Genomic DNA, 15435 nt, shown 5'->3' on the forward strand with positions numbered 1-15435 from the left:
TTTCCTCGTGGTATGACTTCAGGCAGGCCTCCCCGCGCCTGCTGCCCTGTGAATGGGGCGTGTGTGAATGAGACCACTGGCAAAACCCAGGGCCCCGTCTCGGTGCTTGTTATTTGCCAATCAGCAGAGTCAAGTGCACAAAACCAAACACTGCCTGGTCTCTTCCTCTTTTAACTGGTTGCAAATCAGACCATGGGGAGCTGCTGTTTTCACTGACTGATTTTTGGAAGTAAATTGCCAGGAAATGATTTGTATAGTTTCACTAAAATAAATTTTTAGGGGAGCTTTGGTGGCCTAGTGGCAAGGAGCTCCAACTACAATCCCAGAGGCACACAGTTCGAATCCACCAGATGCTCTGCCGGGAAAAGGAGGGACAATCTCCTCCTGTACCAGTCAGATCTGATTTGACGGTACACTCACACAAAAATAAAATAAATTTTTACAAGAAATTGCCAGGCCTTTCTTCCTAGTCTGTGAACTGCCGAAATCTGTTTAGTGTGACAGCAACGCACAAGCCCCGTTGATGGGTGGGTGGTGGCTGCACATTGAGGTACGTCAGCTGAGAATCAAACTTAGGTCTCTCACGTGGAAGACGAGGATGCTGGCACTGAGCCACACCTGCCCCTTGCTTGTAGGTCTCAACAGCTGTGACCTCCCTGCCTACCTGTGAGGAGGAAAGCAGTGAACACGCCAGTCCTGGGAAAGTCTGAAGGATGTGGCTGGGCGGAAAGCACTGGGCTCACGTTGAGGGCTGCAGTGTGGAGAGTCTAGGAAGGCCAGCAGATTGCATGGGGAGTGAGAAGCCAGGGCAGGCAGAGGTCACCACTGAGCCCCCACAGCATTAGGACTCCCGGCTCCAGCTGCCTCCCTCCTCGTGCGAAGCTTCTGGACGCTGTCATGTGGCATGTCTAGTATCTATTGCCTGGGAGTGTATTCCTTTTAATACCTTAAGCTTTCCAGAGGCCTGGGCAGAGACCCAAGAACCCTCCACTTTTCAGAGAGGGTGAGACAGATCTAATTCATTAAAGTCCTTCTCCCCAGCCCAAAGGCATCCAGCCACATGGGAAGCTGGGACTGACCTTCCTGAGCACTAAGCCTTCAGAACGCGACAGTGCAAACACATCACTCTAGAAGGCCCACAGAGAGGCCTCCCAGCAGACCCAGCACTCCTACTGCGGAGGTTTGCTTTAAGCTCCAAGAATTGGAGTGAGCCACTAATGATCTTTCATTAGTTTATGAAATAATTAAGGACATTTTCTCAGTGCCCAGAGATGAGGTAGGCAATAGGGATGTGAAAATAAAACTCAATCTCATTGTTGGCCTTGTGGAGGTTCAAGTCCAGAGGGGCACAGGCATCAACAACTGGAGAATAACCACATGGATGCAACATTGAGAGGCTGGGGAGCATCACTTGGAGGCAGTGACTTGAACTGAGATCTGAAGGTTTACCAGGTGAGTGAAGGGGGAAGGGAAGAACATTAGCACAGGGGGAAGGGCATGTATAAAGGCCCTGTCACAGGAGGGACTCTGAGAGGTTGAAGGACCATCTTAAGAGACTGGAACAGGAAGTGAGAGCCATCTGGATGTGACATGTGTCACCCCCTTGATCCCCACGGTTGATTCTGGCTGGCTAGGTGGGTGCATCCCTCCCAAAGCTGTGCACTCGGTTGAAGACCACCACCCTCGGGAGAAGGAAGACCGTCCTCCGGTAAAGGGTATACATAGAGTAGTCGCGCTCCCCTGCTAGAACCTCCAAACAAGCTCTCCAAGAGGCTAGAATAGAACAACGGAGACGTCTGGCCAAGCTGAGGTTTAAGATGTGGACAGACCATGCAGGTGGCTTGGGGGGTGATGTTAACAGTTTCCACTGTCTTAAGAGCAAGGGGGGGGCTATGAAGGGGTTTTCAGGAAGTGGGAGACTTGGTTAGACCAGCACACTGAAATGCAATGATTTCAGGGCTGCGGGTAGAGAACAGATCCACGGAACAAGGGCAGGGCAGGTGAGGAAGGTATTATCCAGCTGAGCGAGTTACTATAGCAGGCAGGAAGTGGACAGATGCCCTGGAGGCCATCGCGTAGGCCCTGGTGATGCCCTCAGGAAGAGTCTAGGACACTTCCTAAGGTCTCTAATCTGAGCCACTGACCGGATGCTGGTGACAGCCTCAAGGATCGGCTGTATGGCTGTGGGGACACTTGGGGGGGGGGGCAGGACAGAGGGGTTACAGTCCACTTTGGTTTTAGACACCATGAGTTTGAAAAGCAAAGGCCAGGCCAACTGTGGAAGCCTGCCCGTCCCTTGGTAACTGGCCTCCCGCTGGTCACAGCTGCCCTGAGTGGAGGATTCCCACCCTTGTGTGTGCTCAGCTCCAAGTTCCTAGACTCGTCCTCCCCATTGATGCCTGGTGTTTCTTGGCTAACTCACTTTTCTACAGTCTGCTCTGAGCAGTGTCACATCAGTGCCATTTCACCTGGGGACTTTCAACAATTACTCATTCCCACGGGGCATGCTGGGAGATGGAGGTGTCACAAGGGGCTTGACCGGGAGGTGACAGGCGACATCTCCTTGGCACCACAGGACACAGGCCCGCCATCCTCAGACACTCAAGGACTAGCTATCAAGGGGAGGGGGCTATCATTCAAAGGCCCCCGACAGCCTGCTATTTAAGGCAGCTCCACTTGGCCCCAACTTCTGAGTCTAGCCACAACAGCAAGTGGGCTGAAGACAAAGGCTGAGACCTTGACTATCCCAGCAGAATCTATCCTTCCCTGGTGCCACTTGCAAATAGGAAAAAAGCATGCACTGGCCAAGCCATGGCAGATTAAGTCCGGCCACTTCTGGACAAGGTCCAAAGGTCATAAGCACCCCACAGTAACCCTGAGAAGTGTGCCACCTATGTTAGCTCTGGTAGTAGTCAAAACATTTGGTTCCTAAACAGGTCAGTGGTTTGAATCCCCCTCAGACAAGCCTCTACTCCTAGATTACAGACTTGGAACCTCTGCGGGAACAGGTCGCTGCCCTACGGGGTCACTGGGTCGGTCACGGCTTGATGGCAAAGGCTTTAGGATTTTTGTTTGTCGTTCAGAGAACTTGGCCACAGTGTTTATAGTGTATGGCTTTTTAAGATATGAAGAGAGGAAACACCACAGAAGGGCTCTGCTGTGGCTGACCCAGTTCACCGCGTCATGCGCGCACTGTGCAATGGGCCTCACGAGACCACTCTGGACCAGGCAGGGCAGGACCCGGTGCTTCTCTGCCCAGAGTGGGCCTGGAACGAGGGCAGCGGGCGGTGAGCTGGCCATGGAGGGAGCCAGCCTAGCGTCTGCGCATCACAAGTCCTTGGGGGGCTGCTGGCCTTTGCTATACGTTTATTAATTAAAATTTCAAAAAGGCCTGTGTCTGGCCTACTTTTATTTAAGGCCTAAAAAAGGGGAAAACTGTTTACATCACACCCTTGGGCCCGACACAGAGCAGCTGAAGTTAGCAAGATCCTTTCCTTTCAGTGATGACACAAGCCAGCAGCCAGGGAGGCAAACCTTTCCTTTAGAAGCATGCCATTCCAGGTGAAAGTGACAGCAGTTAAACATCGTGTTAAATAAAGACACAAGCGGGGTGAAGTGGGATCAAACACCAGTACCAAAAAAAGCAGGTGCGAGCTGCGTCCTTGGAGAGAGGGGCCTGTTGCATAACATGCCGAGGAGAGATGGGGCAGCCGTGGCCCACTCCGTGTCTCGTACGGTCCAGAGAGACTGCTATATATAAACCCTCTGCCTGCTTAACGTTCTCCCGACAGGACATCAAAGGAGCCTGGCGCTGGCCAAGTCTTCAGTCAGCTCCAGGTGACACCTTCCTGTCGGCCCTGCCCCTGCTTCTCTCATTCCCAGCCTAGGTGAGTGCGACAGATTTTTCCATCAAAGGTCTCGTCACCAGCTCTGCTTTTGCTCTGATCTTGGCTGGCTGTTCACGTATATGCGGATGCGCTGCCCTGCCTGGCTGTGGTGACTCTGCTGACACGCTGGGGAAACGTCAGACAGGCTCGGGGCAAACGCTGGCATTTAACGTTACTGACTGCTTGCTATCTACTGGGGGCCACCTAACAGCTGTGTGCTTCCCTCATCTGATCCTCTCACGTGCTTGAGACGGGGAGGGTAAGTTCCCCCCATTTCACAGATGAGGTTCACAGCTCAATGTGAACTATTTTAACCACCACCCTGCCCTGCCTCTTCTCTGAGAGGCCAAGTTCACGTGCACACACTACAGGAGGCACATCTGACACGAGACTGTGTCTCACAGCAGCCACCTTTCTTCGTCACAGCCTCCCCAAGCACAGTGTCTACATTTCCAACAGTGATGGTACTGAGTTCCAACTAGAAGGTTCAAGCGTTGCAGGCAGACTGAGCTAGATTCTGGCTTGTTGACCAAATAGTCTCACAACCCAGGACAAATGAATGTGTGACTATTTCCTCATCTACAAGGCAGGCACCCCACCTCCTTGGAGTGTGGCGAGGGTGGGACGAGTTCATACAAGGCTGTTTCCTGTCCTCCCGCCCTCCTTAGCAGGGACCCCGGGGAAGCTCTCTGGGCAGTCTGTAATGCCACAAGACCTACCCGAGTACTTCCTCTCTGTGTGCAGCTCTCTGACCACAACCGCAAGCCCCCACTCGAGCTTCCTCTTCCTGAACACATGTAAAACGATCCAGCCCAGCCGGGCCTCACTAGGCTGAATTACAGCTTGGAGGTCTCCAGCGAGCCCACTGCTAGCCACAGAGAAGACCTCTGGTCCCAGAGCGAACCACGTCCCGTTAATTCATCCTGATGGCCCCTTTCTTGAGCGTCAACGTCGATAATCATGAAGGAGAGAAAGGAGGAACATGCTCACTATGGTGCTCCGTGGCACCCAGCCTGTGACTGTGACCTTGGGAAATCCTTTAACAAGCACATGACCGTAGACTAGAGAAGAGACACTCCTAGAGACACGTGAAGGCTGGGGAAGTGAGAGTTTCCTTTTGTCAATATGCTTTCACACCAGTATCTCTCCCTCCGCAGGTGAGGACGCTGACTCGTGAGCGGTGTGCCCACACCGTTCCCGCCTGCTGCCCTCATTCTGCCCACTGTGCCGCTGGCTTTGGCGGGGGATGGGGTACTGATGGCCTCCTCTGCACAGAGGAACAGGCCCGGCTGAGGCAGGGAATGGGCTGAGGAGCAGCATCTCGCCAGCGCGTCCCCACAGTGCCCTCCTGTGGCAGAGGCCCGCGGAGACAGGAGTCAGACAAAGCGCCGGCAGGGTCAACCCCAACAAACAACTCTTGTGGCTCAGGGTTGAGGAAGAGAAGCTTTAGAATGAGTCACACTACACATTTACACGTCCTTCGTGGGATGGGCATTGAAAAAGCAGCAGGAGGCCAAGGCCAGGATCCGAGGGTCCAGGGAAGGAGCCCCACGTCAGGCAGGGGTGCGCAGCTCACTGTGGCTTTTCAAAGAGGTACTCGAGATCTGGGGCACGCAGTCTCTGCTCCTTGTTTCTGTTTTTGGCAAAGTCTCTGAGGAGTGCCAGGATTTCATTTTCAAAGATCTCTGGGGCTGGTTTTGCTTCTGCAGGAGGAGAAGGGGCAGAAAGAATTACGTCACAGTCTGTCAAGGCTCAGGGACGAGGCTCCTGAAATTGGAATGTGCACCTCTGGCCTTGGCCAGGAAACACAGATGCATCTGTAGACCTGCTCTATTCTCCCTGGATATCTGCATGTCTGCCGATACCTGGGGTCAGCAAACCATGGCAGCCTGTGTTTTGCAAAGAGTTTTATCAGAACATAGCTGTTCTCATTGGTTCATGTTTTGCCTACAGCGGCTTTGAAGAGGCAACTGCAGAGCTGATCACTGAGTAGCAAGCCTGAAGTATGTACTCTTCGGCTCTTTCCCGAGAAGTCTGCAGGCCCCTACCTGGTACAGTCGGAGCTGCACCACTGAGCTCAGCAGGACATTTCAGTTAGTGCCCACGTTTTGTTTCCTTCTTCTCTGGACTATGTTATTGTTGTTGTGTACCACAAGTCAGACTCGACCTCCACCTGCCCCTCCAGCAGGTCTTCAGAAGCAGTAAACTGCACAGCAGGACACTGTCCATCTTGTTCTTGTGGAGCAGCTGGTGGATTGGAACCTCATGCACGCAGGTAGGCTGGGCCGCTTCTTAACCACTAGGCCACAGTGTGTACGTGCACTTAGTGTGTCAGGCTACGAACCAAAAAGTCAACAGGTTCAAATCTACCAGTTGCTGCATGGGAGAAAGATGGGCTGTCTTGTCTCATAAACATTTAGAGCCCCAGGAAGCTGACGGAGGGTACTGGGAGTCCATATCTATGTAACTACAATGGATCTAGTTGTTTTCCTGGTCTGTAAATTTCCAGAAATAAAAGATCTCTTTTATCAGTTAAGAGTTCTTTGGCTATAAACGACGGGAACGAACTCTAGTCAGGGTGCTCTGGTGGCCTAACGCTAGGGAGTTACTCTATCAGTCCAAAGGCTCACGGTTCGAAAACACCAGCTGCTCCAAAGAAAAAAGATGGGCCATCTCCTCCCGTGCGACTTACAGCCTCTGAAAACCCACTGGAAGGTCAGCTATGAGTCGGTTCTGAATTGATGGCAATGAGTGAGAGAGTGAACTCGAGAATTTACTGGAAGGATAGTCAAGACTCACGATATTGTGAATCTGGAAGATCAGATTTAAAAAAAGGCAGCAAAGGCCCCAGAGAGCAAAGAAAAGAAGACCCCAACATCAGCCGAGGGGCAGGATGCTGTGGGCGGTGCAGAGTCACTGACGATTCCAAGCCCAGCGTCCCAGTCATCAGCCTCATACTGTGTTCAGTGTACCTGTGCCCAGGCTGTGGCTGAGACCCTAGCATCTTAAAAGCTTGCAGGCTGCCATCCAAGGCCCATCACCTGGTTTCTACTCCCCTTGAGCAACAGAGCAAAAAGGACAGAGAAGACAGGAGGACAGGCAATGTGTGACAAACTGCCACAAAGCTGCCTCCTCTGCCACTGACCAGACCTGAACAGGGCCAAGCTCCCACGACCTAACATGTTGGTCAACGATTCTACAGGAGAATCTTAATCAACAGGGGGTAAATGTAGATAAAAACCACTGCTATCTAGTCGGTTCCAACTCACAGCCACCCTCCATCCGACTTCGGAGGCTGCACATCTTTATGGGAGGAGACTGCCTATCATTTCACCTTTGGAGTAACTGGTGGATTTGAACTGCCAACCTCTCTGTCAGCAACCAAGATGCCATGAGGGGTCCTAAATGTAGAAAAGTGTATCAAATTCTCATGGAAGTCAGACGACTCTCTGGAGTTCTGGGAAACAGATAAACTCCTAAAACTACCGCTATGAGACAATCTTTAAACAGAAAGATTCCTCTGAACGCTTCATGAGGCCAAACAACAGTCAGATTAACACAGACTGTCTGCTGGGAGCAGTGTTCTCTTTTAAAGACTATCTAAGTGGGACTGAACTGACAGAAGCAACTTGAAAGTTGTCCAGGAAGCTTAGAGGGTGCTGAGTTCAAGGCGGAGGAATAATCTGGGAAAGGAGGGTGAGAAGGGCCACACAGCCTGAAGGTCATCGTCAATCTCACTGACCTCTACGGGCGAGAACTGGTGAGTGTGGTACTGATGGGTGCTTTCTGGGTATGTTTTCAGAAACAACAATAAAAAAACTCAACTTCCAAGGAAAGGCTCCCACAGGGGAAGCTTTGGTACCATGTGCTCTGGAATCACCTCCATCAAGAAAAAATCATAAAAGAGAGATTTACTAAAAACATGGACAGGGTCTTGTGGGGAAGGGGGTAGGCAGGGAGAAAAGTGAAACAATGAATGATTGGAAACCCTAAGTCTCTGTAAACTTTCATTAAAATTAATAAAAATAAATAAATAAATTAATTAAACAAACAAACAAACAAACAAAACCAAAAAATGATGCACGGGGTCACAGATATGAGGCTAGAGATCACACAACAGAAGTCTGTCCCATCAATGACTTTGCAAACATCTTTTAAGAAAAGCACAGGTGGTGACTGCCCACAGGTAATTTGCTCAACAGAAAATCCAGCAATCAAATCCACTACATCTGGGCAAAGAGATGTTGGGTGTGGTCATGTCAAGGGCAACTCATAGTGACCCTATCTCTGAACAACGGATCTGACCCTGTCCTTTCCTGTGCCATCATCTGACACCCTTGAACCCATTGCTGCAGACACTGTGTCCGTCCATCTCTCTAAGGGTCTTCTTATCTTTTGCTGACCCTCCTCCTTTCTGAGCATGATGACCTCTAAGGAACAGCCTAACAATCCGTCCCAATAATGTGCATGGGGCTATGTCGTCTCTGCCTCCAGGACACAGAGAGGTATTATCACAGTCAGAACAATGCCAGGGGCCAGCTGTAGAATGAACTATTAACCGTGCACATGCAAGTTCAGACTGAAGTTAAAGAAAATAAAACAAGTCCATGAAAGCCAAAATATGACCCTGGTCAAAATACACACCAACTGGCTTTTAGAGAGACCATCTCAAGTACAGATTTGATGCACTGAACACTAAAGACCACATACAAAACGAGCGGAGCTACAATAACAAGGACAACATGAAAAAAATCAAGAGGTCATTAAAAAGGCAAGAAAGAAAAGACCAAAAGAGACGTCAGAGGAAACTCTGGAATTTGTTCTTGAACAGAGAAGCTACAACGAGGAAAAGAAATGATGAAGGAAGAGAGCTACAACAAGAGAAGATTTCAAAGGGCAGCGTGAGAAAATGAACTGTTACAGTGAAAGGTGCAAAGACCTGGGGGTTAAAAAAACAAAAGGCAAGAACACACCCAATTATTTCTCAAGTTGGAAGAACTGCAGCACAGCTATGCGTTATCATCTGACTCCAGTAACAAGAGCAAAGGTCAAAAGAGCAGCAGCAAAGAACAAGTGCTGGTAAGATTGTGGAGAAACTGGAACGAACCCTTATTCGCTGTTGGTGGGAATGTAAAATGTACAATCACTACAGAAGACTGTATGGCGCTTTCTCAAAAAGTTGCAAATAGAAATACCACGTGACCCAGCAATTCCACTACTGGGAAACCAGGATTGCCACCCTAGCAGATATATACTTACCCATGTTTATTGCGGTTTTGTTCACAACAACAGAGTTGTAAACAACCCAGTTTCCCATCAACAGATGAATGGACAGAGAAGCTGTGGTATATTCACACAATGGAATACTATGCAGCACTGAAAATCAAAGAAATCATGAAATAGTATACAAAATGGACGACCCTGGAGGACATTATTCTGAAATATCTCCGTCACAAAAGGACAAATACTGCATAATGCCACTGTTATAAAATAGGACTGACATCAGGGTTGGGGGAAACTAAAAAAAGAGGGGATAAATAATGTACACTGCCTTGAAACAGATGAGGGAAAGAACTGTTAAAAAGGAATGTATGATTGGGTATTATTTGTATGACAACAGTCCAGAGCAAGAATGGGGAAGGGGAGAGGAAATTTTGCAACAATGAAAGATTTTTTTTTCCAAAGAGAAAAGCAAACTGGGAGGGTGGTAAGAAGGAAAATGTGCAAAAATGAATGAATGGAAATCCAAGTTCTCTGTAAAGTTTCACTAAAATCTCAATTTTTTTTAAAAAAAGTGTGGGGGAAAGAAAGGAACTGAAGAATAAATTCAAGCTTTGAGTTGCAATAGTGAAGTATTCTATGGGCAAAATACTGAATGATGCAGGAAGTCTCAAAAGAAAATGGAATCAACACATGGAATTACTGTACCAAAATGAACCGGTCAATCCTGAATCATTTCAAGAAGTAGCATATGATCAAGGGATGGAAGAAGTCCAAGCTGCACTGAAAACACTGGCAAAAAATAAGGTTCCAGGAATTGATGGAACAACAACTGAGGTGTTTCAAACCCATGGAGCTTTGGACATACTTGCTCATCTGTGCCAAGAAATCTGGAAGACAGCTACTAGTCAACAAAACAAGAGAGATGCATATTTGTATCCATTTAAAAAAAAGTAACCCAATAAAATGCAAAAATTACTGTCATAAATATCACACACAAGTAGAGTCTTGGTGAAAGTCATTTAAAAACAGCTAGAGCAAGTACATCAGAGAACTGGCAGAAATTCAAGGCTGGGTTAGAAAAGGTTGTGGAATGAGAGAAATCACTGCTGACATCAGATGGCTTGTGACTAAAAGTAAAGAATACCAGAAAGATGTTTACTCTTATTTTATTGACTATGCAAAGACTTCATAATAAACTACAGATAACACTGAGAGGAACTGGAATTCTAAACATTTAATAAAAAACTTATATAAAGACCAAAAAAAGCAGTTGTTTAAAGAGATGCTACATGGTTTAAAATTAGGAACAATGTGTATCAGGGCTGTATCCTTTCATCATACCTATTCAACCTGTATGCTGAGCAAACAATCTAAGAAGCTGGACTGTATAAAGAAGAATGTGGCAACAAGATTAGCCTGCAACATGCAGGTGACACAAGCTTATGTGCTGAAAATGAAGAACTGAAACATTTACTGAAGCTCAAAGATTACAGCCTCCGATACGGATTAAACCTCAACACAAAGAAAAAAAATCCTCACCATTGGATCAACAGGCAATAAACAGAGAAAAAATTGACATGTCAAAGCTTTCCTTCCACGGGGATCCACCATCAACAATCACCGAAGAAGTGGCAGTCAAGTCCAACAATGTACAGCACAAGGCAAATCTGCTGCCCAGGACGTCTTCAGCCTTTTAAAGAGCAAGGTGTCACTGGGGATGAGCTGGGTCTGACCTAAGCAATGGTATTTTCAACTGATTCATGTGCAGGCTCTGGTGGCCTAGTGGCAAGAAGCTGCGCTGCAATCCCGAAGGCACATGGTTCAAAGCCACCAGCCACTCCGCAGGAGAAGGATGGGCAATCCTCCCATGCGATTAACTGCCTCTGATAACCCGCCGGAGGGTCAGCTATGGGTCGGTTCTGACTCTACGGTACAAAACAACATGCAAAAATCGGACAGTGAATAAGAGAGACTGATGAAGAATTAATGTCTTTAAATTGTGATGATGTCAAAGAATACTGAATATCCATGGACTGCCAGAAGAACAAACAAATCTGGAAGAAGGGCAGCCTGAGTAAACAAGGAAGAAGATGCTTCGTTTACATACTTGTCAGGAGGGCCCAGTGCCAGGAGAGGGACATCATGCCCAAAATAATAGAGCCAATTAAAAAGAGGAACATTAAATGAGAGGGATTGACAGCATGAGCGCAACAATAGGCTTAAGCGCAGTGAAGGGTATGAGGCTGGTGCAGGATCAGGGAATGATTTCATCCTGTCAGACACAACAGAGCCGTGAGCTGGGGGTGACCTGATGGCACCTAATAATGAGACAACGGAACTCTCAGTCCTTTAACTGCAAGGAAAGAAATCCTGTTAAGAACACACAGGAGCTGGGGAGTGAAAGAGAATTCTTTCCTAAAGGCTGCGGATGGGATTGCAGCCTGGCTGACACCCTGATTTTAAATGCTGAGGTCCAGATATGCTACTGATGAGGAGAACTAGGGACTAATACATGGCTGCTCAAAGCTGCACAATTTGCAATAATCTGTCACCTAAAAAACCAGAAAATGGATATAGAGGGAAAATGTATACCTCGCAAACACTGATCCAAAGAAAGGAAAGCTGGAGACATTTCAGAACAAAGAACGTTACCAGTGATAAAGACGGCCCTTATATAATAAGAGATGAGTCAATTCATCAGAAATTCTAACCACGTAGCCACGTGACAGAATTGCCAAGTACATGAGGAAAAAACTGATGGGACTGAGAAGTGTAATAGACAAAGCCACAATTACACCTGAAGACCTCAAAACTCACTTCTTGATAACTAATAGAACAAGCGCCCAGGAAATCAGGAAGAATCTAGAAGATAGGAAGAAAAATAGCAGCCAGCTTGACTTAAGTGACATGTATAAATACTTCACCACCCACAGTGCAGCACACACATTATGTTCAAGTGCACAGGGAACATTTATCAAGATACCCCACTGTGCAGACTGAAAAGCAAACGTCAACAGCTTTAACTGGAGGAACTGATACAATATTCAGTTTATAATCACAACTTAATAAAACTGAAAACAAGTTGTTGTTGTTGTTATGACCCTATGTACAAGAACCCTAAACTGTGCTCTATCCTGTGCCAACCTGTCTCTGACACACCAATCCCACTACTACAATCAATGAATTGATGCATTTCATTGAGGGTCTTCCTCTCCTTTGCCACCCCTCCACTCTCCCAAACATGATGTTCCTCTCCAAGGACTGGTCCCTCCTTGCAACATGCCCAAAGTATGTGAGACGAAGCTTCAGAATCCTTGACTCCAAAGAGCAGCCTGGTTTCACCCTCTCCAGGACAAACCTGTTTGATCTCCTAGAAGTCCACAGTATATTTAACACTCTTCTCCAGCATCACAGATCAAAGGCATCAGTTCTCTTTCTATCATCCCTAGTCACTGTCCAGTACTCCAATGCATACATAGCACGTAATTGTAAAGACTATAGCCCAGATCAGGCACACCTTAGCCTCCGGCCTGACGTAAAAATCTGGAAAAATCTCCAGATATCTGAACAATAGCAGTGCATTTCTGAAGTCACAGGTCAAAGAAGAAGGAACACAAGAAGTCATAGCAAGTTGTGAATGGAATGAAAACATTACATCAACGCTGGTAACAAGAGACTAAAGTTCCAATGAGGGGTGACATGAAGCGTTTACATGCTCACAGCAGGAAAGAAGTTCCCATGCAAATCTCCACTCTTAGCTTCCACCTAGAAAAATGACAAATTAAAACCTAGGCCAGCAAATAACAAACCAAGAAAGAAACTGATAAAAAGAAATGAAATTGAAGGCAAAAAATAACAGAGCAGAGCAAAGCTGATGAACTCAAAAGCTGGATGATTCTCACTATTTGACACTGTGGGAAAGGCAGAACCCCAGATAGAAAAATCGGTGGCGACCAGGGATGGGCAGCGGGAAGGGTGAGCAGATGGGTCACAGGGCACTTCGAGGCAGTGAAACAATCCTGTATGATAACAATAATGGTTGCATGATGCTACTGCTGATATATGTTGTGAAATAGATTTCAGTCCACAGCAATCTCATATGACAGAGTAAAGCTGACCTGTCAGGATTCCTAGACTTTAATCTTTGAGGAAACACAGCACCGTATCTCTTGAACTGCTAACCTCATGGTGTGCAGTCAAGCTCTTAACTATTACGCCATCAGGGATCTCAAGGCCTAGTGGTAAGGAGCTGTGCTGCCAACCCAAGGACACACGGTTTGAATCCACTAGCAGCTCCATGGGAGAAAGATGGGCAATCTCTTCCTGTGCAATTTACTGCCTCGTAAAACTCAGTGGCGGCTCAGCTATGGGTTGGTTCTGATTTGACATTACGAACAACAACACATACAGAAAATTACACATAGTTAAGGCCTCTGATCTGTGTAACACTGTGAGTGAACACTAATGCAAGCTGTGTGAGTTAATAACCTGTGACTATTCCCTCCTCACTGAAGCCACACTAAGGCCATGTGTTAACAGAGAAAACTACAGAAGAGGGGTGTGTGGAACTCTCCACCCTGCAAAAGTAAAACTACATAAATAAAGCATATTAATGGGGAGGGGGCAAAGACGGGTATCACTACAAATTCTCAGGCACTGAAATAAGAAGATAACATTATACACAATTTTATATTCCTACACCTGTCAACTTCTATAAAATGGGCAAATTTATGTGGAAGATAAACTACCCGAGCTCACCCAAGAAGAGTCAATCTGAACCATCCACAGCTATTTAAAAACACTTGGTCTTTACAATGAATTTGACAACGTCAAGTTTAAGAGGACAGTGCTCCACCAGACTGCCTTCACTCGACACTCAAGAGTCCCAGAGTCACCCCTTTTCTAACCAGTTGGCTATAAATTCAGGGGGTCCCAAGACTATCTTCAGATTCCCCAATGTGTTGGAACTCACAAAACTCCACAAAGTCCTGTACTTTGAATTACAATCTTTTTTATAACTAATAAAAGGCCATATACCAGAGTGAAAAGGAGATTCACAGGTGAGCTCAAAAGGGCTCCAAACGTGACAGAGTCACTCCTCCAGAGACGTGTGACCCGCCTGGCACTGAAGGGCAGCAACACCCGAAGAGTCAGATCAGTCAGAAACATTGCCTGACGTGTCTCACTGAGATCGTTAGGTAAGAATGACTGATACACTGAACAAATAGGTCAATTTACTCTCTGTATCCCTCCCTTCCCCGGAAGTCTTTCTGGCCTGAAAAACTCCCATTCTGAGTTATCTGTTTGTCATAAATGACCAAGGAGCCTGTCACAAGTCACCTTATGGATCATTTGTTAGTGAAAACTATCAGGTGTGGTGGCTTACTGACAGAGAATTGTACTGCCAATTCAAAGGTGTAAGGTTTGAATCCACCAGCTGTTCCACAAAAGATGAAGAATCTCCTCCGGTGGGATTTACTGCCTTTGAAAACCCACTGGAGGGTCAGCTATGGGTCAGTTTCAACCTGACGGTACACAACATCATCATCGTGATAGTGTCATCCCGAATTCCAAGGGCCTAGAAGTTACCTTCCAGGGGTCAGAGCAAAGCCCAGACCTCTCTGTGTTATATACCTTTGAGTTGGAAAAAACTCATAACTGACCTAGAGGGTTTTCCAAGGCAGTAAATTGCAAGGAAAGTGGCTGTCCATCTTTGTCCCGCACCGCTGGATTCAAACTCTGTTTCTTTGCATTGGTAGCACAATTCCAAGTCCTTACTACGAAACTTCATAGTCCATCATATCTAACACACAAAACCTCACAGGCCTAGACGGCTTGACTAACAAATTCTATCAAGCACTCAAAGAAGACGTGATACCCATTCTCTATCTCTTACAGAAAGGAGAGCACTTTACAAGTCATTCATGAGCCCAGCATGATCCTGATCCAAGCCAGACAATAATGCTACAGAAAACTATACACAAATTTGCTTATGAAGACATGCACAAAAACCTACAAAATACAGCAAATTCAATATAGCAATACATCATGACCAAGTGGTGTTCATCCAAAGGACAGAAGACTAGCCTGCTATCTGAAAATCAAACAGTCAATAACTTATAATGTCAATAAAGAAATGATCTCAACTACATGTGTGAGCTACCATCACCCAGGAAGCACTTATGAAAATTCATCTTCTATTAATGAAATTTCACCTGATGGCATGCATAGGAATCAGATCGATTACATCTGTGAAAAGAACCGCTGGAGAAGCTCAATATCAGCTGTGAAAACTAGGCCAGGAGCTGATTGTGGAACAGACCAC

At 46.8% G+C, this 15435-nt stretch overlaps 1 protein-coding gene across 1 annotated transcript in view; it reads right to left on the reverse strand.

Annotated features, from left to right (window-relative positions):
* Window positions 1-5459: 5459 nt before the first annotated feature.
* The window catches only part of SDHAF2 (succinate dehydrogenase complex assembly factor 2), a 16217-nt gene continuing 6241 nt past the window's right edge, over window positions 5460-15435 (reverse strand). Inside the window, exon 4 of the mRNA XM_006899838.1 lies at window positions 5460-5590. Coding sequence (XP_006899900.1) covers window positions 5460-5590 — 131 coding nt within the window. The remainder of the gene's footprint in view (window positions 5591-15435) is intronic.

This window comes from Elephantulus edwardii, unplaced genomic scaffold (assembly GCF_000299155.1).
Source record: "Elephantulus edwardii isolate Elephantulus edwardi_28Jun2011 unplaced genomic scaffold, EleEdw1.0 scaffold00268, whole genome shotgun sequence".
Classification (NCBI taxonomy): domain Eukaryota; kingdom Metazoa; phylum Chordata; class Mammalia; order Macroscelidea; family Macroscelididae; genus Elephantulus; species Elephantulus edwardii.